Below are 22,342 nucleotides of genomic sequence, written 5' to 3'. Positions count from 1 at the left end.
GCTTCTAGCTTCTGATCCCAATTCATTTAATAAAAGTTTTCCAGTAAGGATGCGAAGCATAGAAAGACCATCTCTCCAAGCTAAAAGGGTCTCTTAGATCAGTGCTGATTTACATTAAGCTTCTGTTGATTTTCAGACTGCTCCAAATGAGCTTTGAGTGACCCCAACATGTCTCACTTATGCTCCTTCGAGTCACATGCCATTAATACTCTACTATCAAGGAATACTTCTTCAGTGAAGGTAAGTGTGTATCACATCCTTGGATGGCCATAATCTAAGGCATTCCAATACCATAACACTATTCTCCAAGAAGCTAGCCACATAGTCGCTATTGCTTGCTGATTCATAACACAATTCCTGTAGTTGGCCCACTTAATTTGTTCATCGGTTTTGGGGTTGATGGCTGGTACTATGAGTATGAGTGATCTCAGAATCAATCAACTAGAATAATTACTGCAAAAGGAGTAAGAAACTTAATACCACTTTTACTAACAATAGTCTTCGACAAACTATATAGAATTAGTTGAGCAACTCTATAAAGAACAAGCCAGCTACTTAATTTGGTTTGTATTCAATAGGGGAGGCAAAAAAATTGCAAATTTAACTAGCCAATCTTCTAAACCAAAAATGTAATCCTTACCATTCACCTCAGAGAAGCCTATTAGAATAATATCTCCATAGATATTTTCATATTTTTGTTCAATTGTCAATATTGTAAATCTTGTACATATTAGAATGTTTTTTATTCTTACAATTGTTTGATTATGGAAACATTGTCTCTTTGTAAACTACAAATGAGCATCTTACTCATTCATTAATTCATAAAATATTTTAACAATTACCTATGTATCATGGTATCAGAGCAAGAATACAAAAAACATTTTATTTGAAAATAAATAATGAAATATTTCCTGTTTTCAAAAAAGGATTATTTTTAAAACAAGATAATGGCCGCAGTTTTTTCCTACAACCTACGTAGGGTTTTGGTTTTGGTGTTTATGCCTGCAAATCATGGGTTTTCCAAACACGTATTTTTCTTCCAACCTGTAGCTAGGGCATTTGCATCATTTATTGACACGTCTTTCCTCTGCAAGCTCAAACACGACAAGTTTTTTGCTTGCACAACAAAAAATGACAGATTATTGTCACTTTTTGATTTTATTTGCGTGAGGTTTCTTTTTTGGGTGATCTATGACAGGCGCTCTATCTGGTTTTTTTGTGGCTTCTTGTTCTGTGTGTCACCTGTCTTGTGGTGGCTAGTCTATGTTCACACACAACAGGAGTTCCTTGTTGCAGACGCCTTTTTTTCTCAGGCTTGAACAACCCTTTTTTGGCAACATTCAGCCAATTTTGTGGTCAGTCATCTTGTGTTCATGCCCATTTCAAGCAATGATTGTGATTTTCTGCACTTTCTGTTCATTTTGAACCCTTCGTGGTGCTCCTCGACAGATTTTCTATTGGTAACGACATTTGTTCTGGCTCTCACGACCATTATTATGGTTGTCTCTACCATCTGCTCCCATATTCTACTTTTCCATCAACTAGGGTTTTGACCAAAAAACTTTATTTTTTGGTCCGAATCAAACTTCAATTGCAAATTCCATCAAGGATTTTACCGAAGATTCTTGGAATTTTCTCAAAAAAATGGATCCTCTAACATCCCTGCATTGAGATTTGTGCCCATATTTCTATTGTTCTACCTTGAAATCAATGCATACTTTCTATCTCAGTTTTGTTCAGTGTTTCTTATTCTGCCTCAATATTCCTACTATCATATGGTCAACCACCTTTGACCTCTATTTTTTGTGATGACATCTCTAATGAATATTCTGCTTGAGAGGAGTCCGAAATTCAACGGCATACACCACAATACTTGGAAGTAGCATAAGATGATGATCTTTGGATACAAAATTGTTCAGGAAAAAATTGGGATGTTATGCACATCAAACTTTTAGTCACATCAATGACAACATATTCCTTCTGGCCAAACAGCTGCAGAAATTTGGAAGGTTTGCATGAAACCTTTGATAAGACTCGTGTGTTCTTAAAGAACATGCTCTTCACAACCATGATGGATTCCCAGGTGTCCCTGCAGGATCATCTCAATAAAATCAAGGACATTTGAAATTAGTTGGAAGCAAATGGATGCAAAATGGAATAAGGCACGATCATGATCACCCTGAAAAGTCTATCATCTTCAAATGAGCACTTTGTTGAGTCTCTCAACATTGTTTCAACTGATGTTGACTTGAAATTTTCCAAACAATGCCTTTACAGCCAAATCTCCATCTTCTCAGCAGAAATCCTTTGCTTCGGCATTAGAAGGATCGAAGAAGAAGAAAATTTAATGCAACTATTGCCATAAGTATGGTCACATGAAACTTGAGTGTCATAAACACTTGGCTGCACAGGTCGAGCAAAGTGCTTCACAGCCTAAAGAAAATGCAGCAAAGCATACTGAGCAAAGTGAGTCTTCCTCCACTGCAAACCATGAGGAAAAAACGTATATAGGAGCAGCTATTAAATGGAGAGGAAAAATGCTTATAGCCCATCTTAGAACTGGCTCTCATCAGTTAAGATGTGGAACGGGTAGATGGCGGGTGTCAAAAGAGGAATGGGAAAACAGAACATGCTTATTTTGTGACAAGAAGACTATTGAGTCAGAGCATCATTTTGTCATGGAGTACTTGGCATACAATGACATAAGATCCAAGTATGAAGAGATTTTGGAGAACGCCAGCTTGAACTACTTATTGGAGGAAAAGCAGTTGGGCAAAACTGCAAGCCTGATTATCAAAATCCACCGACTAAGAGACGAGTTAGTCAAGAGGTTACAACTTGCTTAGGTTATTTCCCCCTTTTCTAGGGTTGTGTGCTAGCATTTGGGTCCCAAGGTTGCTTTTGCCTTGCAGACATTATTAAAATCTTTCATTCATTCATTCATTTATGCCTCATTGGCTAAAAGACTAATTAACCATGTGAAATATTCAACCTTGTATATTGATTCAGGTGCCTCCCACCACTGCACTTGTCGCTAGGATTTGTTTGAAAACTTTTAGTCGTTCACAAATTTTGTTATTTTTGGAGGGGCGGTGTACATTGTTCTCGGAATGGGAAATATACTCCAGATTCAGTTTGACAGGAACAAATTGATTTTCCTCAATGTGTATTATGTTTCAGGATTGGAACTCAACTTTCAGTCAGTCAAATTAGATAGTCAGTCAAGTTTAGAGACATGCTCCTCGGCTAGACAAGACCTTCAATTAATCAATGCAGTATCATTGACCGAGAGACTTAATCTACTATTGTTGAGGGTCTTGAGGATCATGGTCTATTCAAACTTATTGACTACGGTAATTCTTAAGAGCTTGCATGACCGCCAAGTGCTCCTATGTTAGTACACTTTGGCATCAGCTGTATGGGCACTTAAATGTGCCCTATCTCTCTCAGCTTGTTCAAGAAGATCTTGTCATTGGACTACCAAAGATCTAGATCCATAACCTTGAAGTTTTCAAAGCATGTCAGGCTGGAAAGCAACACCAAACTTCATTTTCAGATGGTGACTCTTAGAGAGCTTCTAAGGTACTACTACTGCTTCATGCTAATATTTGTGGACCTATGGCTACACATGTTACAGCATTCAAGTATTTCTTACTTTTTGTTGATGATTTTAGCCTTAAAATGTTCGTGTATTTCCTTCATAGAAGATTACAGGTATTTGTTTTGTTTCAAAGGTTCAAAGTATTTGTAGAAAAGTTTGGACAACATATTGTTCCTCTTAAAGTGATCTTGTTGCAAATCCTACTTATTTTGGCACTTCTACTCTTAGGCCTAAATGATTAGCTCAGAAGATTGGCGATCTTCATGATGATGAGCTCATCGAGGGTAGAACTGTTCTAAAGAAGAAAACCTTCTAAATCTGTAAATTCTGCTCTTGTGGCCAACATTCACAGTGTGTATGAGCCTCAAAAATACACAGAGGCAAAAGGGATACCTAAGTGGGAACAAGCAATGACAACTGGGCAATACAGCTTGCTGAAAGATAACACTTGGGTTCTGTCAGATCTTCCTCCAGCAAAGAAACCCATTGTATGCAAATGGGTCTATATGGTGAAATACAAGGCTAATGGTACTTTGGATAGGTACAAGGCTTGTCTTGTTGCCAAAGGCTTCTCTCAACGTGAGGAATTGATTATGAGAGGACCTTTGCTCCAAAAGAAAAGATGGACACCATCAGATTAGTCTTAGCTAAGGCAGCTCAATGTAGTTGGAAGGTCCATCAAATGGACATCACAAGTACCTTCCTGAATGATGAATTACAAGAAGAGGTCTACATGGCGTAGCCTCATTGGCTTCAAGGTTATCGACAAAGAACATAAGGTACTCAAATTGGTGAAAGCACTCTAGCCTAAAACAAGATCCTCGAGCATGGTATATAAACAATGATAAGTACCTCACATATTAGGGTTTCCAAAGGAGTTCTTCTAACTCACATTTGTATGTCAAGACTATCAGCAGTGATATCATCCTTCTAGTTATATATGTTGATGACCAGATAATCACTAACAGTTTGGCATCTTTGATTTCAGGGAATCAAACGGAATTTATGTCAGACTTTTGACATGACCAACCTTGGACTTTTGCACTATTGCTAGGAATTGAGGTTTGGCAGCAATCTCATGGCGTCTTTATCTCTCAATCTAAGTATGCATGGGCTCTGCTACACAAATTGGATATGCAGGACAGCAAACCTGCATCTACACCTATGGAGCTTGGTCTAAAGTTGTTGGCCAAATCTGGTTCTAGAATTAAGAATGAATCCACATTCAGGCAACTAGTGGGCAGTTTAATCTATCTCACCACCACTTGACTTGATCTTAGTTATGCAATGAATTTGATTGGAAGGCTACAAGTAGTTTGGTTGCATCCCACTAAGTGATATAGTAGAGAGAGTGCCAGTAGAGGAGGAAGTTTTACAAGAATTTGAATGGCTCAAGCAAAAGAATCTCAGCATGAAGAATAGAGAGAAGAAGCACCCGAAGGGGAACTAGTGCTGCAAGAGTATGTGAGGAGGCATCACTCATCTGATCATATCATTGAAGACAAGGACTCTAGAGTGATAATCAGGAGGAAGGTGAGAGAGACAACATGTATGCTCTCACGCTTGGAGCCCAAAGATAAAAGGGAAGCTCTGAAAGACAAAGATTGGAGAAAGGCCATGAAGGAGGAAATAGATCAAATGGTAAAGAATGATACATGGACCTTGGTCGCCTGACCAAAAGACAAGAAAGTCATAGGTACAAAATGGATGTTCCAAAACAAGATGAACGAAGATGGAAAGGCAGTTAGAAACAAGGCCAAACTTATCTGCAAAGGTTATGCTCAAGAAGAAGGCATAGACTACAAAGCAACATTTGCACCGGTGCCCAGATTAGGAGTCAAAATTACTCCTAGTGTTTGCAGCCTATATTCCTGAACAGAGTTCTAGAAGAGGAAGTATACATCGAGATGCCCGAGGGGTTTGAGAATGAACAAGGCAAAAACCAAGTATGTAGATTGAGAAAACCCTTGTATGGAATGAAATAGGCACCAAGAGCATGGTATGAGAAACTGCACTCATAATTTATAAAGATTGGGTTCATAAGAACTAGTGACAACTACAATCTATACATGAAGCAAGAAATAGAAATAAGTCTATTGATTGCAGAGATCTTTGTGGATGATATCATCATAGAGGAGATGATAAGCTAAGTGTTGAGTTTGCTAAATCCATGAAGAGAGAATTTGAAATGTCCATGATCAGAGAAATAAAGTTCTTCATCGGACTTCAAATGTTCTATAGCTAAAAGGAGGGATCTTCATTGGGCACACAAAATATGTGAAGGAAATATTGAAGATGTTTGGTATGGAGGAAGCCAAACTGGTAGGCACTCCAATGGTGATCGATTGCAAGCTCTCAAACGGGGATGAAAGCAAATTAGTAGAATAATATATTTGCAGATATCTTTCTATTTTTGTTTAGTGGTCAATATTGTAAATCTTGTACATATTAGAATATTTCTAATTATTACATTTGTTTCATTATGGAAACATCATCTCTTGTAAACTATAAATGAGCGTCTTGTTCATTAATTAATTCGTCCAATATTTTACCAAATACCTATGTAATAAGGCTTGTGATGGAATCCATAAATACACTTTCCCATTTCTAGTTGAAAATGGGCAAAGGTTGTACTAAACCTATAGGAAAAGTATGCTCTACTTCATTCTTTTGACCAGTACACTCTCTAATGTGCCTATTGACATTTTCCTTAACCAAAAGAATCTCACACTTGCCTAAGTCTTGAAACCACAGTGACTCACCATATGTGCCTTAATATGGTATCCATAGTTTCTCTGCTAGACAAATTCAATATGCAGGACTGCAAACCTGCATCTACACCTATGGAGTTTGGTCTAAAATTGTCGGCCAAATCTGGTTCTCCAATTGAGAATGAATCTGCATTCAGGCAACTAGTGGACAGTTTAATCTATCTCACCACCACTAGACCCGATCTTAGTTATGAAAGGAGTTTCATATCCAAGTAAGTTTATTAAGTTCAAGGGGCTCTTTCTATTTTTGTTTAGTGGTCAATATTGTAAATCTTGTACATATCAAAATGGTTCTAATTCTTATGATTGTTTCATATGGAAACGTCATCTCTTGTAAACTACAAATGAGCAGCTTGTCATTTCATAATTCATCCAATATTTTACCAAATACTTGTGTAATAAGGCATGTGATGCAATTCATGGATATACTTTCCCATTTCTAGTTGAAAATGGACAAAGGTTGTACTAAACCTACAGGAAAAGTATGCTCTACTTCATTCTTTTGGCAAGTGGTACACTCTCTATATGCCTATAAACATTTTCCGTAAGGGGCTTCCAAAAGAATCTCTCACACTTGCCTAAGTCTTGGAACCACTGTGACTAGCCATATGTGCCTCAATATGGTATCCATAGTTTTCTCCTTCATCTTGGACTTGAGTAGAAAGAAATTTCATCTCATGGAAGATAAATAGTATTTGCCACTCTATATGTAATAAACACAAAAGCTCTAGGTGATCTAAGCAATTGTATTTTCAATGTGGTAACCTTAGTGTGTCATATTCCACCCTTCCTACTTGGCACCTACATGTAGCAGAATGTTCTTGCACTGAGAAAGGAAATGATTTTCACTAGAAGGTGTGATTGAGGTAATTGAGGGATGTGGGAAAGAATTGCTGTCATGTTTTCCTTCTGGGATATTCCTCATTATTGCCTTAAAACAATATTATTTACTCAAAACTGATAACAGCTTCATCAAAGATTAAGAATTAATGATATATTCAGATCAATAAATCATAGGACAATACCCATTTTACAATTCTCAGAGTCAATCAAATCATGTATCGTTTAGAAATGCTTACAATTCTGCTGAAATAGAGATTTTTGTCCCTAACTCAACAATGAAAATACCAGGATTTTCACCCTTAGCATACAAAAGAGCATAAAAGGATTTTCATCCTTCTAATACTTAGCCCACCCTAGCGGGTTTTCATCCAAACTAAATACAAGCATGAAAGAGTTCTTATCCTTCCAATTCACAAGATACTACCTAGAATTCAAAATCCATAACTTGATTTATTTGCTAGACTATTGCTCATATGATGCTTTAATGGATTATCCATCAACGAATTTCTTCTTTATATTTACTGCTGAATAGACTATTACTTGAAATATAATTCTGACTTGAATTATTGTTGAATGAACTTCTGAGTTGATGTATTGGAACTTTTTATGCTTGAATTGAATTACTAATTCCAAAATGACCTGATTATTGATGATAATTTGATTGTTTATTTGTTTACTTTGTTGATTTCAATTTTATAAATTGATAGATTGCTTGATTTGATTTTTCCTTATTGATAGTAGCTTAATTTAATTTACTTGCAAAGTTACATAATGGCAAATAATGTTGGCTTTTTGTTTTATTGATAAGCGTTCTTGATTTAATTTACTTGCAAAATTACACAATGTTCTATTTCCCATTTATTGATTGAAAGTTTTTTTTCCTTTATTAATTGATCATTTTTTCAATGATTCCATCAATGACTTGATTTACCCTTCATATCCATTTTTTCTTGAAGGAGTCACCACCCTTCACAAGAAATGAGAAACCACCTTTTATTTTATTTTTTGAGAATAATCATCTGTTTCCAAATTAAATTGTTGCTTCCTTCATTGCCAGTTAATGAAGGATTCAATGATGAAAGTCCATGGATCTCATGTTTGAGGGAGACACAACTCTTCATTCGGGACTTTTGACCATAAACTATAATAATTAAATCGCATTTTATTTTATTCTATTTTATTTTATTTTCTAATTTAATATTATCAGATCCTTTTTCAGAAAGGGGACCTTACATTCATTATCAACTAATCTCTTTCCAGTGTTCCAAACTATTCTGAAAAATGATGTTTGGGAAATTGCTCCTCGTCCTAAAGGTAAAACAGTTCTCTTCTAAGTGATCATACAAGATTAAAAATGTTGATGTTAGTGTGGAAAAATTCAAAGCCAGGTTTGTTGCAAGATGTTCCAGCCAAAAGGAAGATATAGATTATGATGAGACTTCCGCTCCTATAGGAAGGTACAGCTCTATCAGCATTATCATTGCAATAGCAGCCACTAAGAGATGGAAGTTGCATCAAGTGGATGTCAAGACAGCCTTCCTTAATGGACTGATTGACGAAGAGGTTTATGTAGAGCAGCCTGATGGATTCATCATTCATGACAGAGAAACTCTTGTATGTAAGCTGACAAAGGCTTTGTATGGCCTTAAACAAGCCCCTCGAGCTTGGTATGATCGCATTGATGGCTATCTCTTGAGTCTGGGTTTTATGAAGAATGAAGCTGATCCAAACATTTATCTCAAAAGGTATTATGATCTTATTCTGATCCTAGTTCTTTATTTTTATGATCTCTTTATTACTGGTGCTGATGAGTTGATTGGCAAATGTAAGAAAGACATGACTTCTGAATTTGAGATGAAAGATCTTGGTTTAATGCATTATTTTCTTGGATTAGAAATCTAGCAAATGTCTTGTACGATCGTACTTAGTCAAGGAAAGTATGTTGTAGACATTCTTAAGAAGTTTGGTATGCTAGATTGTAAACCAAATGTGACCCCTATGGAGGCCAACTTAAAGAAACTTCTGGAAGTTTCCGCTGGTTCAGAATTGATTGAATGCACTCCTTATAGGCAGCTGTTTGGTCCTCTCATGTACCTTGTCAACACTAGACCTGACATATGCTATGTTGTTAACATCTTGAGCCAATTCATGAGTGAGCCAAGGAAATTTCACTTCGTTGCAGCCAAACATATTCTGAGATATGTCAGGGGCACTTTACAGTATGTCTTGAAGTTATCTTGTTCTAGTGATCTTCAACTTCATGGGTTCTCGAATTCTGATTGGGCTTGATGCACAGTGGACAGAAAGAGTACCTCAGGTTTTTGTTTCAGCCTTCGATCTGCTATGAATTCTTGGTGCAGTAGAAAGCGAAAATGTGTTGCACAAAGCACAGCTGAAGCTGAATGTGGCAGTTTGCATAGCTGCTCAAGAGGCTATATGGCTTCAGAAACTCCTTAGTGGACTATTTGGAGTATCTTCTGAATCTACTATATTTTTTTGTGATGATCAAAGTTGCATAAAGATTTCTATAAATACAGTCTTCCATGACAAGTCCAAGCATATAGAAATCAAGTATCATTATTTAAGGGACATGGTACTTTGAAACGCTGTGGAGCTGAAATATATCAGCACTGGTGAACAAACTGCTGATATTCTCACTAAGCTTTTATCAAAGGTGAACTGCTCCAGCTCTACATCTCATCGTGCTTCTAGGCTCTCTTTGTACATGTGTGTCTTGCAATCTACAATACGCAAGACACTTTACAACAAGCTTCTCCACTCTCTTAGAGGTAAGTTTGTTCCTCTTACAAAGTGGATGTAGCACCCAAGCACACAATTAGAGGTAAGTCCATTCCTCTTAACAGAGTGGATGAGGCACCCAAACACATGAGTACCCAAGCACCCAAGCAGTGTGGCAATAAGTGCGGCTACAGCTTGGCAATGCTTGCGTGGCAATGGAGGTGCTTCAGTGCACCAAGTACCCATCCCGGGGACGTCCCTGCACCCGGTTTGGGGGGGTCTGAGGCTAGGTACACGTACCTGTGTTTCACTGTGTTCCATGAGAGCTTGAGTAGTTTGCTCCATGAAGCTTTTCAATTCATTGCTCAATTTTTTGTCCATGGTGTTTTTTAATAAAAGCTGGTTTGTAGGTTCAAGCTTCCTTCTCTCTCTTTCTAAAAGCCCTTTGAGTCCTTTGGTTGGGTTGCAATAACTACTATTCACAAGGTGGTAGGAAAGTTGCTTTGATACCAATTGTAATGTCCCTCATAAGGATTTTTATCAATTTCCCTAATTAGGGTTTCGATGATGTTTAGAAATGTGTATTGCCTAAATTGTATCTTAATATTTAACCTGAAGCCAAGTTAGTATAACAAATATATAAATATGAAATTTAAAAATGCATATAGAGAACTACCATTTCAACTTCAAGATAATCATGGATATCTTCAATTGCTCCACCTAGAACATTCATCAATAGTATAGAGTACTGAGGGAGATCAAGCAAGCCGCATTTAAGCCTATTCAACAAGTTCAAGGATTCGGACATACAACTGTATACTGCCTCTTGCTTAACTCTCAACAGTTCAAGGGTGTGGAAGCACATTTGTCATTTGATCTCCAGCTTAACAATGAGCCCTCCTTGCACATATCGTATCTCCCTTCTACTATGGGTTGACTTGTGGAGTAGAATCCCAAAAGAAATCATTCATCTATATGATAGTATATGCAGATTAAACATATATAATATTAACAGTAATATTATGTCATGTATGATCACAGCAACATTATATATAATTTTAAATTACTGTTATATTCTAAAATATCACCATTAATATTATATGTAATATTAATAGTCATTTTGTATTATACCAACAATTATGAGTGTGGCATTTCCAACCTGTTGGGACGAGTTTTATATCTGGCTCTGTAAATGTGATTCCTTGATCCTTGTTGCTATTTGTATTTACTATTTATTTCTGGGGGCCTCTTATTTGATGATCTCCCTAATAAATTCTCCTTTAATTGATGGTTGTGACTCTTCAATCAATGAAGAGTCGTGTCTTTGCAATAATCATATCTCTTGACTCAATACACTAATGCTTCTAAAGTAAACAATTACTAGTTAGTTGTTTACCAGTGGCAGTGATGTCTCCAATGTGTTGCTGCTTCTGCATGATTTCTTTATGTAAAGTGAGGGGACATGATATTGGGGTAGAGTTTTCATACACTTTCAATTGTAATCATGATTTTAAATTATATTTTTTCAATTTCAATTGCAAAGACTAATTTCTTTATGGACAAAATTAAGTTTTGTTGAGAGACAGCCAATTGACCTCAAAAGGGTGATCCAAAGTATGATTGAATTGCAAATAACGATGTCTTTCTCAACCCTAAGAATTTTGATACGCTAACAGAGGCCAACTTTGGTAGCAATGTTGTTGAACCGATTAAGAGAGGCTCTAACCCAAGAGCTTCATCATCATGACCTGAGACCCTTTAGTGTACCTCTCTGTGTTAGCATGAGTCATTGGCTATGCCTAGTTTTTCAAAAGTTTGTATTTAGTTTATAGGTTAACTTTGTAAAAACTATATTAATTAAAATTTGGAAAATATCAGCATCTAATTATTATTGATGCACCATGATGTATGCATTGTGCAATGTAATGTAACCACAGTATGAACATAAACAATAATATTCCATAATCCACAGTTAATTGGCTAGAGTCTTAATTTTATTTTAGCTCTATATTGTTATGCTATTGAAATGCCTTTAAATTTCATTAACAAGATTTTATCTCTATTTCTACATTTTCTTAAATTTGATTTTCTTCTTTTTGCATTCTATTTCCAAATTTAAATTTAAAAAAATCTTTTACTTTTGGTTTGCCATTTTTTTCTGCAAATGATTATTCTGCTGTCACTTGAACAACTCATCATCCTCCTGCCTTCTTTCTCCTATATAAGGCATCTACATTCTCTCCATCCTTTGCTCATATAGCTTGAATGGTTTCTCCTTCATCTCCTACTTATTACTCCTTGCTTGCATTCATCACCAATGGACATACCATGCACTAACACTAGAGCGGAAATATCCTTCCAACACAACATACAGCGCTATAATATCCTAGGACAGAATTGAACCTTGGTCTCCAACATTAAAATCAAGTGGTCCAACCAACAACAACCCCTTTGACAACTAAGTTAATCCTATAACACCTTTTCAATAAATTTAATGTGAGAAATTATCATACATCATTATACTATTTATGAAATATGTGCATTGGTAAAGTTTTCATATAATACAAATCCCATTACCATAATTTTACATTATCAAATGTATCATTTATCATTGTTTCTTAAAGCACTTTACCAACAGGTATGCGGGATTGGATCCTTGTTAAAATCATTGTAAATAGAAGCAGAAGTGCTGGAGTTACAGATTCTAGAAGTGCTGGAGCTACAGATTCTCAACCTGACTTCTAATACAAGACAATTTCTAGATGGCACAGGTAGCCAGTAACTAGTCCTTCACAGTAAGTATAATACTGATTGGACATGATCTCCTAATCCAAGAAGGGTTAGAGAATGGTTAATCACAGCTGTTTCCCCTAATGACTAAACAGGTACATCAAATGCTTTCCCTTTGTTACATTTAATAATGTATTTCAACCATAAGGAATCCGGCCTGTTACATTTTAGACAAAATATCTTGACTATATGTCCATATGCAAGCATTCAGAAGGTGATACAGAAAATTTTTATAAAGTAGCAAATTGCCTACATCTCTACAGATTGAAAGATATCGGGACATTAATGATCAAACCATATGAGTCCAACAATTTGACTTTAGATGAATTGAAATCAAGACCTTAGTTGAAGCCCTCCATGAATGTAATAAACTAGGGTAAGACATATTTAGTGCGAAAAATCTTGAAGGTCTCTTTGGTCCAAAAAGAATTATGACACCATAGCTTTGTTTAACTTCCATAAATAAATTAATAAGATCGTGGCATTGATTCGGGCCAAATCCTTAGCACATATTTTCCGTCTTCTAAGAATCAACACGATAAATATTTCTCATCAAAATTCTGTTCAACACATATTATCAAGCAGGCATATAGCCAAATAATTAGCATCCTCTGAAATAAAAACATATACAACTGGTAAAAAAAACAGATGCTTCACATACCTTTTGAATCATTTCTATGATCTCACTTATGTGTTCAGTTACCCGAGGTTCTACAGAAGGTGGAAGACAATAAAGCTTCTCCATATCACTACAAAACTCCTTGCAAAATCGGTCGCTTAAGCTTAACGGGTTTTCTCCTGTCTCATTAGCTCTAGCAATTATCTGTGAAGACCAAAGCTCATGATTATTTTTATTACCCTAAATTATTAAAGCTACATGAAATAATCATTCAATATTGAAATACATATAACAGCTTTTAAATCAATATTAGATTAGATGTATTGCAACCAATTTCCCTACTGTTTGGTGCATTTTGTATCTGTAATAATGCCAGTAACCTAGAAGAGACTCTACCCTGCAATAATGTTAGCAAGCTACAAACAGAATCTAACAGAATAAGTTAAACGAAAACTAAGTGAAAAGACTTCAAACTTGATTAAATCTTCAAAAGCAATATCAACCTTACTCCCAGCTCTTCTTATGACATTATCACTCAATTAAAAACGCTGGGTTATTAGACTGCAAAATAATAAATACAACTTGATATACCCCCTACACACACACAAATTTTGGTTGTTCAAAAATCACAGTTGTAGAAGAGGAATGATTCAAGGTAAAAGAAGGCCTGTACTGCACATATAATGCAGATCTGCATAGTATTTTTTACAAAAATGCATCATCTGTTACATATTGGAGCTAAAATAAACATCAATTTAAAATCACAACCTCAAGTGAATTCCCTAAATAGCCACAAAACCCACAAAACCTAACACCAAAGACTATACATCAAGAGGCGCAAGCTCCCAGATTTATGAAAAGCATAAATTTAACTTTCGGAATTAAATCATGTTTGACTTACCTTGAAAGTTTGAATCAATCTCCTTACAAACAAGTATCTTCATTAATCTGAGGTTTCAAAGAAGAGGCAAAACATAAATTGGTAAAAGATCAAATTCCTAGTAAAACAAAACAGGGAACGCCTGCTAAAAGGAGGTCAAGTGAATGATGAAGGCCAAAAAAATCACTTTAGAGAAGAAGTCAAAACATCTACTCAGTAAAAGCTAGTTCAACAAAGGTTGTTCAAACTGCCAACTTGAGGAGCCTTGGACAGGCAGAAATCCAACAGTAACTCACTTAAGAACATCTGAGGTTCACTATCTAAAATCTCATTGCAAATAAACCATGTGGAGAAGTCTGATGAAAAAATTACCAAGTTAATCTTCCTTCTACATGTTAAAACCAGCAAACCTTTTCAATTGCGTACATAGAAGACAAAGAAGCTGCATGTGTGTCCAGAAACATTAGATGTTGATGTCAGCATAGTTTACCTCCTAGAATTTGACATGTCTCCATGCCACTGACATCTTGAAATCTGGGAAATTAACAACATTTATGATTCTGTTTTGATAAAGACATTTTCAGTTTTAAAGTTAGAAAATTAATAAGTCCCATCTCTTATTTTTTAAAAATACAAGTGTGATACAAATGCATGTCTCCTGTACTGGTAAACTGCCGAACTTGCTATAATATTTTTAAAAAGGAAGCTTCACCAGCCAAAATCCGATATTTCAAGCCAAAAATGAGGCTCAAGATTCACTTCGAAATCTGAAAGATAAAGCTTGATTAATGAAGAGTGGAGACTGCAAGAATTTTCAAACTCGTCATAAAATTCCAGGAATGACATAGTTTCTTGCTACTCAGCATGTACAATAAAGATAATATTTTTTACTACTGGAATAGGAAAAGGACGTTTATACAACTCTTCAAGTCTAAGTGAGCTCACCACATAAGGGCCTCAACCCCATACCCAACTGGTCTGAGTTCTGGAGGGACAATGGGAGCAATCTGAGAGCAGATAAAAGAGTGTCCTTGCCACCATGGGTTCCAAGGACACCCAAGCTTTCAAGCGGCAGTAGAAGCAAACTGGGGGTGTCCCTGCCTACTCAAGCTCCCTGTGGATATGCTGCAAGCATATTACCAAAAGGAACCCGGGGCAGCATGGATGCTCCCTATACATTTTTGAGTGCTCTTGTGGGCAGGAAAAAAAATTTAAAAGCCAAAAATAAAGATGAGTTGCATAGACGTGGGCATAGATGCGAATTCAACTATGGTAAATAATACTGATATTACAATTAGAATTTTGCAAGGCCCCTTGGGTATTGATGGATATGATGATTCTATGCAGTCATGTGCCAATAGGAAATTTGATTTTCTCCAAAAAAATGTGCAGATTTTTTTCGTCATAAACACCTTCATTCATAATATTTTGTTCAGGCACTGCTGAGCCCTAAAACTATTAATATGAAATTATATGCAACGTTAATAGAAAATTAATAGAAAATAGAAAATTGTGATGGGGAAAGGTCTGTGGTAAACCCTTACAAAACATACTATAAATACATTTTTCAATATCACCAAAAGTTTCATTTTGACTAGATAAAAATGGAAATGGAGGATGATAGAAGAGTTAGTTATGATAATTCAAGAAAATATTAATCCGGATGGTATTGAAGAATTGCTTGTTTCAATAGAGAAAATTGTCAATGGCATTATAGATTTGGCATCCAAATACAAAGCTTCTGTGGAAACAGAAATGAAACCCCAATTTCACTTCCCCTGAATAATTTTGGAGTCCGTAGAATTGACACTATGAACTCCAAATTTAATATATCAATTATTCTATACAGTAAAAGAAAATATATAATTTTTAAAATTTTATATTTAAAAATATTATTTTGCAGCCAATTCCATTAGTTTTAAGCTTGAAATTTTGATTTATTTAAAATAAAATATTGTAAATAAGTAAAAACTCTTTTAATTTGAACAAAAAAAATTAAAATATCTTCAAATTTCTAAAATAAAAAATAAAAATCATCATTTTTACTAATAAAAAATATAAAATTAGGCAACAGCCTACAACACAACAGTAAGTTGTGAGCCTCTCATCTCGGAGGTCTTGGGTTCGAGTCTACTCCAGCTTAACAATTAATAATAACTAATCTCCACAAATAATAATTGATCTCAGCTTTGGCCTGTTACCCATCAGAAAATAATAATAAAACTACAAAATTTGAAATTAACAATAAATATATAAAAATTATAAATAAAATAGATTTTAAAATAGGGTGAAAAAAATCAGAGATAATTGATCTCAGCTTTAGCCTGTTGCCCATCAAAAAATAATAATAATAATACAAAATTTGAAATTAACAATAAATATATAAAAATTATAAATAAAATAGATTTTTAAATAGGGTGAAAAAAATCAGAGATAGGGATAAGGGCAAAAAGACATGTGTAAAAGGCAACAGCCTACAACACAACGGTAAATTGTGAGCCTCTCATCTTGGAGGTCTTGGGTTTGAGTCTACTTGAGCTTAGCACATAATACAATAAATGTCAACAAATAATAATATTAAATAACGTAGGCTTCAACCCATTACCTATTAAAAAAACATAAGTAAAAGTGGAAAAAAATAGATAAGCAAATAACATCTGACCAATGGCTTTGCATGATCAGGAAAAAACTAAGCGGAGAGGCCAACAATTTTTTGACAGAATTTATTTTTCCACAAGCATAGCTACCACAAATAGCCTATAAGCTAAATGATCTATGTTTAGGGAAGAGTGCAATGTTGTCAATGTGATTTTCTCCCAAAGCTAGAGCTTCTTGTGGCAATTATGGTACGTGATCAAAGGGTCAAATTTATGGTTAGCAATGGCAAGATCTATAGATTCCCATGCATGGTACTCAACCTTACTTGAGATAAAGGAAAGAAAATGTCTCTGAATGCTATCTCGCATGCCCCAACAATGTCAACCTTGCAAACAAGTTTTGAGGCTAGCATTTGCAACAAAGAAGACAATTGTCAAGTTTTTGGTGGATAATGTGTTGAGCAACAACTTCCAAATAGGTTTGAGGATTGGGCACAAGGGTGATCAACCTTTCTCTACATTAACAAGGAAGACAGCAATTGCAAGCATGGTGAGAATGGAGAGCATACTAGGCAATAGGTGGTCGTAAATGAGTCCTTTTTCACTAACCAAGGTCTAATCAATACATTTAGAGGGTGTTAGCCTAGCCTTTTTGAGTTACACCAATGAATTTCAAACACGTTGCACCCTATTTTGGAGGGAAATCTTCAAATTTACCCATGCACAAGGGTTTTCTTGGTGGTCTTTAAAATGGATTCGTGAACATTTGCTTATGCTAACTCTGGCACCCGTCTTTTGACCCAACTTCTGAATCTTTCTTCGATTCTTGTTTTTAAATAATGGCACCTCGTCAAGGAAATTCTTAGGGATTCATTAGGGTTCTCCAAGTTTTCTACATTCCACATATACCTACATATTGATGGAGATTGACATCACCAAGTATCTTCTTGTAGATATCTCCCTCAACATTGCATATGGTTGTTGGAACCAGATTTTAGAAAAAAGAGGTCACTCCCTTTTGACATCATAGATGCTTCAAAACTAGTCATATTGATCCCCATTGTGTCAAGCGAAGAATGATGACCAAACTACTAAGACGAGAGATGTGTCGCCTCATCATTATTCGGTGAAGAGAAGAATCTTACAAAGAATGCAAAAATCCAATGGGGACAGTAATCAAAAGGATCCATGAAGTAAAATATAGGCCGCACAAAATGCTACAATTGAATCTCCTCCTTCGAGAAGAGGTAGCCTCAAGGATGCAAAGGATATGAATGAGCCTCTTGTGGGGTGGGGAAAAATGCCAAATGAAACCAAAGGAAATTCAAAGTGTCGGGGTATCAAAAGAAAATTGGATAGTAGTGCAAAGGAAAAAGAAGAAAAATGAGGTAGTGTTCAACATGCATATTCACTCCCACAACAAGTATGCGCCCAAATACCTTTGTAATTTCTACTCTATATATCATTTAAGGAGTCTCATGTATTGAAAATAAAGGGATTAATGAGGTCTCTCATTTGTGGCCTCACCTAGTGTGGGACCAAGCTAGAAATTACCATCGTTACCAATTAAAATATATACAACACTCTTAAATGTTATTGATTGTTAATATTTAAAACATTAAATTATCCCAAGATTATTTCCCTAGAGCAAAGTTGTTGCATGCCTAGAAGGATCATTTTAGACGAAATCATCATATCCCATGAACTCATTCATTCAATTAAGGAGAAGATGAGGACTATAATCTTAAAGTTGGACATTATGCAATGGATCTTCAATTGTATCTCTACAACATCTTATTCCATCCTAATAAATGGAGCGGCCTGGGCCGCTTGTGCTTACTTTCAAGGAGAAATGGAACTAAGACTAGGAGATCCTTTATCCCTCTTTCTCTTTATCATCTTGGTGGGTGTTTTCAGTAGGAAAATTACAAAATACAACACAAATTGTCACTAGAAGGATTCATTGGATTCAATCCCTTCAGTTTCCACACACAAACTTTTTGCTGAGGATACTAATCTATACGGAGCAACTTCTATTGATAAAGTGAAGGTCATCAAGCACATTTTGAAACTTTATTGTAAAGTCTCGAGTTAGGTGATTAACAAAGAAAAACCAATATCTTTTTCTTCAATATGAGGGAGGCTGCACAAAGGATAACCACATGTATGTCAAGATTCCGAAGTGACAAATTGCCAAAAACTTATTTGGGCATGTCACTATTCAGCACAGCCATCAAAAGAAAACTATGAAAGGATATTTGACAAAAATGCGAGTGGCGATCTGTCAACAAGACGTGGTAGTGGCTTATACTGCCACACTATATCCCCATAATTAAGGTTGTGCTTTCAACCATCCCCATCTACATGCTTTCTACCATGGAAATCACAAGGAAAATGGAAAGTGATATATCCAAAATTTTGAGGACTTTTCTTTGAGAGGGATCTAATGATGAGTTTAAAATCCCTCTTATCAACTGGGATCAAACGAAAAAACCCAAGGTGGGAGAGTATTGGTATTAAAGATATTTTAACACATAATAAAGCTTTAGTGGCCAAAATCATATGGTGCATGTACAAAGAACCAGAGGCCCTATGGACTAGGTTGCTGCAAGGGAAATATCCAGACTCAAATGATCCTTAGCGTATTCTCACCATCGCAAATCTTCTAAACAAATCAGCTATCTAGAGCCATATGATGATGAGTAGACATGTTATAACCAACCATCTCTTGAGGTGTATCAAGGATGATGTATTAACAGATTATTAGCAAGAATCACGGAATGTCCATGACAAGGTGGCACAAGGACTAGAAATGCAAATCATTAAGGATAAATGAGTTCCTTTGTTGGGAAATAGGGTCCAAGACTATCTTGCTTGCTGTGGAGGATAGTGATGGCCCTTGTAGCACTATGTGGGGAGGCCTCTCGAGCCTCGATCAAGGGTCCAGAGACATTTTAATGGCTAAATTGTCCAAGCGGCACATGGTAATTACTAGAGGACAAGATAAAATCATCTAGTTGCTGCTAAAATAGTGATATACTCAACCAAACTAGGCTATGAGACCCTTTAGAGGGATTGGGACAAGTATGACTAGCACATTGGCCTCTACTAGGATCAAAGTATTTTGCCCAAAGGAGGAATCTTTTCCTAGCTAGCAATTCAAAGGAAAATCCTTACTGCCAATAGGCTGATGAAAATATTATGATAATAGATAGTTTCTATTATCTCTATTTAGTATCTAATGGTTATCTATTTGTAATCTACTGTAAATATTAGAATGTTTCTAATATTTAGTTAGCTTGTAGTTAATGATTAGTTCTCTACTAGCTAGAATAGAATGTTGGGGCAACATGGTCAAGCTTATTATATGCAATTCCTACTACCATATTATGGACCTTGTGGAAAGAGAGAAGCAATCACATATTTAGAGATAAGGAAGATAATTTGCTAAATATCAAACTAGAGGTTGCCATTTCAAAATATCTTAACTCATATGTTTGATCAAAAAGAATTTCATTTTCACTTCCTGAAATAATCATATGGTGTGGTCTTCGCAACATCTTATACCCCCAAAGATTGATGCAAGGAAAATGGACAATAGACTCAATTTATGATGGAATCCCCCTTACCCAAGGGCATCTAAAACTAAATTTTGATGGTGCCTCAAGGGGTAATCAAGTCCCTCGGGCATTGGCTTCAAAGTCATAAATCACATGGGAACTATGATTCTTGGGGATTCCACTAAGTTGTTGATTAGCACAAGCAATGACGTTGAGTACGTTGCAATTTTGACCGGACTGAGAAATTGTCAAAAATAGCTTTCAACAATAATACACATGCTTTCAAAAATCAAGTAAAATTTACTCAATTTGGAGCAAGGGAAAAAGCTTAAATTGAACAATTAGGTTCAATTTAACTCCAAAATCATTTTTAAGTATAGTTGAAGGATCCTTTAAAGGTCCTACACATTATCCAACCAATAGGACTAAGCACTAGACATCACATCTACCAAGGTAAAAAAAAAGGGTTAAAAATCAAGGCAATGCCAAGCAATGCAAGCCAAATTGAGGAAACATGAAAAAATTCAAAGCATCCACACAAACAACATTGTCAAAAGAAACATAACATTTACTTGTGAATACCCTAAGCATCTTAGGGAATGCTTAAAATCCAAAATAAACATACTTTAAACAATCAAGTATACATTTGCTCTCCTTACACAATTAACAAACCTACTCACCAATGCTACAAGAATGCAATTTAAGCATTAGTTTTCAGTGTTCACCAACATAGCTAGGCAAAAACATGATACAAAAATTCATTTCATTTTATTTCAAAACATAATCAATGCTTGACATCAAGAGCAAATTGACATGTTCAAGTCATGAGAAGAAGATTTCCAATCGTGCTACAATATAACATTTTAATCGTTGCTCACACATGCATTTCCAACCATGATGTACATTAGAAAAAAGGATTACAAATTCAATCCCACATCTAATGAATACAGTTTTACAATTTCTCAAGAGTGAAGTCTACAACACAACATGATAATCTCATTGGCATCTAGCAATCACCAAGACATGGCACAAATTCAACCACCACCAACAATGTTTGGTCTAACTCCCAAACATGTGGACCCTTAGGGTTTACCCCATCAAACTAAAACAAAATATGAACCAGTGCAAACACACTAATGCCAATCAAACTAGGATATGATAATCAAATATATACACTAGGTTTTCACAACAAAAATCAACACTTAACCACCAATTCAAATACACAATCCAAAGAAGATTCAATGCACAATCCTACATATTGGATTCAAATGAATCGATTCAATCAAGGATTAGTATATAGCCTAGGCATGTGGAATGTTTTAACATTAGTTCAACACTTATTCTCCTCCGTACACCAACACTATATGTTTCATAACAATAAAGTTGAGGAAAGAAAAGAAATTAATCCAAATTCTCACTTCTACTAAACAACCTCTTAATAATTACTAAAATTCTTATTGTACACAAAATGGATCATGGCAAGGAAAAACATATGGTAACATCATCACACCCATAAAAACCCTAAACAATTTTATTTGTCAATCTAAATGCATCACAAACAATATTCCTTGAAATCACAGAAAACAAACAATTCTACATATTGGATTCAAATGATTCAATTCAATCAAGGACAAGTTAATAAAGTCAAACATACTCAATTCTTGCCTCCCAAACTTAGTTTTATTTGTGCCCACACTCTCAATACAAACATCAAGTGCATGAATAGTAGCATAGTTGAATCTACATGTACTAGCCAACAAGATTATGTAATCAAACAAGGGATATATCCATACTGGAATCATATCATATTTATGTCAATTAATATAAGCCATAGTTGTTAGGAGATTGAAGCTAGTGCTGATATATCATTATTTGAAAAAAAAGACGATAAGTACTTAGACACCATATATATAATTATAATTTGCTAAACTCGAAAATTTAA

The 22,342-nt window shown here is 35.4% G+C and overlaps 1 protein-coding gene across 2 annotated transcripts in view; it reads right to left on the bottom strand.

Moving 5' to 3' along the window:
* Nucleotides 1–22,342, bottom strand: part of LOC149567082 (cysteine--tRNA ligase, chloroplastic/mitochondrial-like) — an 88,303-nt gene that overhangs the window by 5,196 nt on the left and 60,765 nt on the right. For both annotated transcript variants that reach the window (XM_089820303.1, XM_089820302.1), the window contains one exon: nucleotides 13,406–13,567. In XM_089820303.1, coding sequence (XP_089676429.1) covers nucleotides 13,406–13,567 — 162 coding nt within the window. The remainder of the gene's footprint in view (nucleotides 1–13,405; nucleotides 13,568–22,342) is intronic.

This window comes from Cupressus sempervirens, chromosome 3 (genome assembly GCF_028749045.1).
Source record: "Cupressus sempervirens isolate cs-2001-9-10 chromosome 3, ASM2874904v1, whole genome shotgun sequence".
NCBI lineage: Eukaryota > Viridiplantae > Streptophyta > Pinopsida > Cupressales > Cupressaceae > Cupressus > Cupressus sempervirens.
Note: the sequence above shows the minus strand (reverse complement) of the source record. Positions and strands in the feature narration are given on the sequence as shown.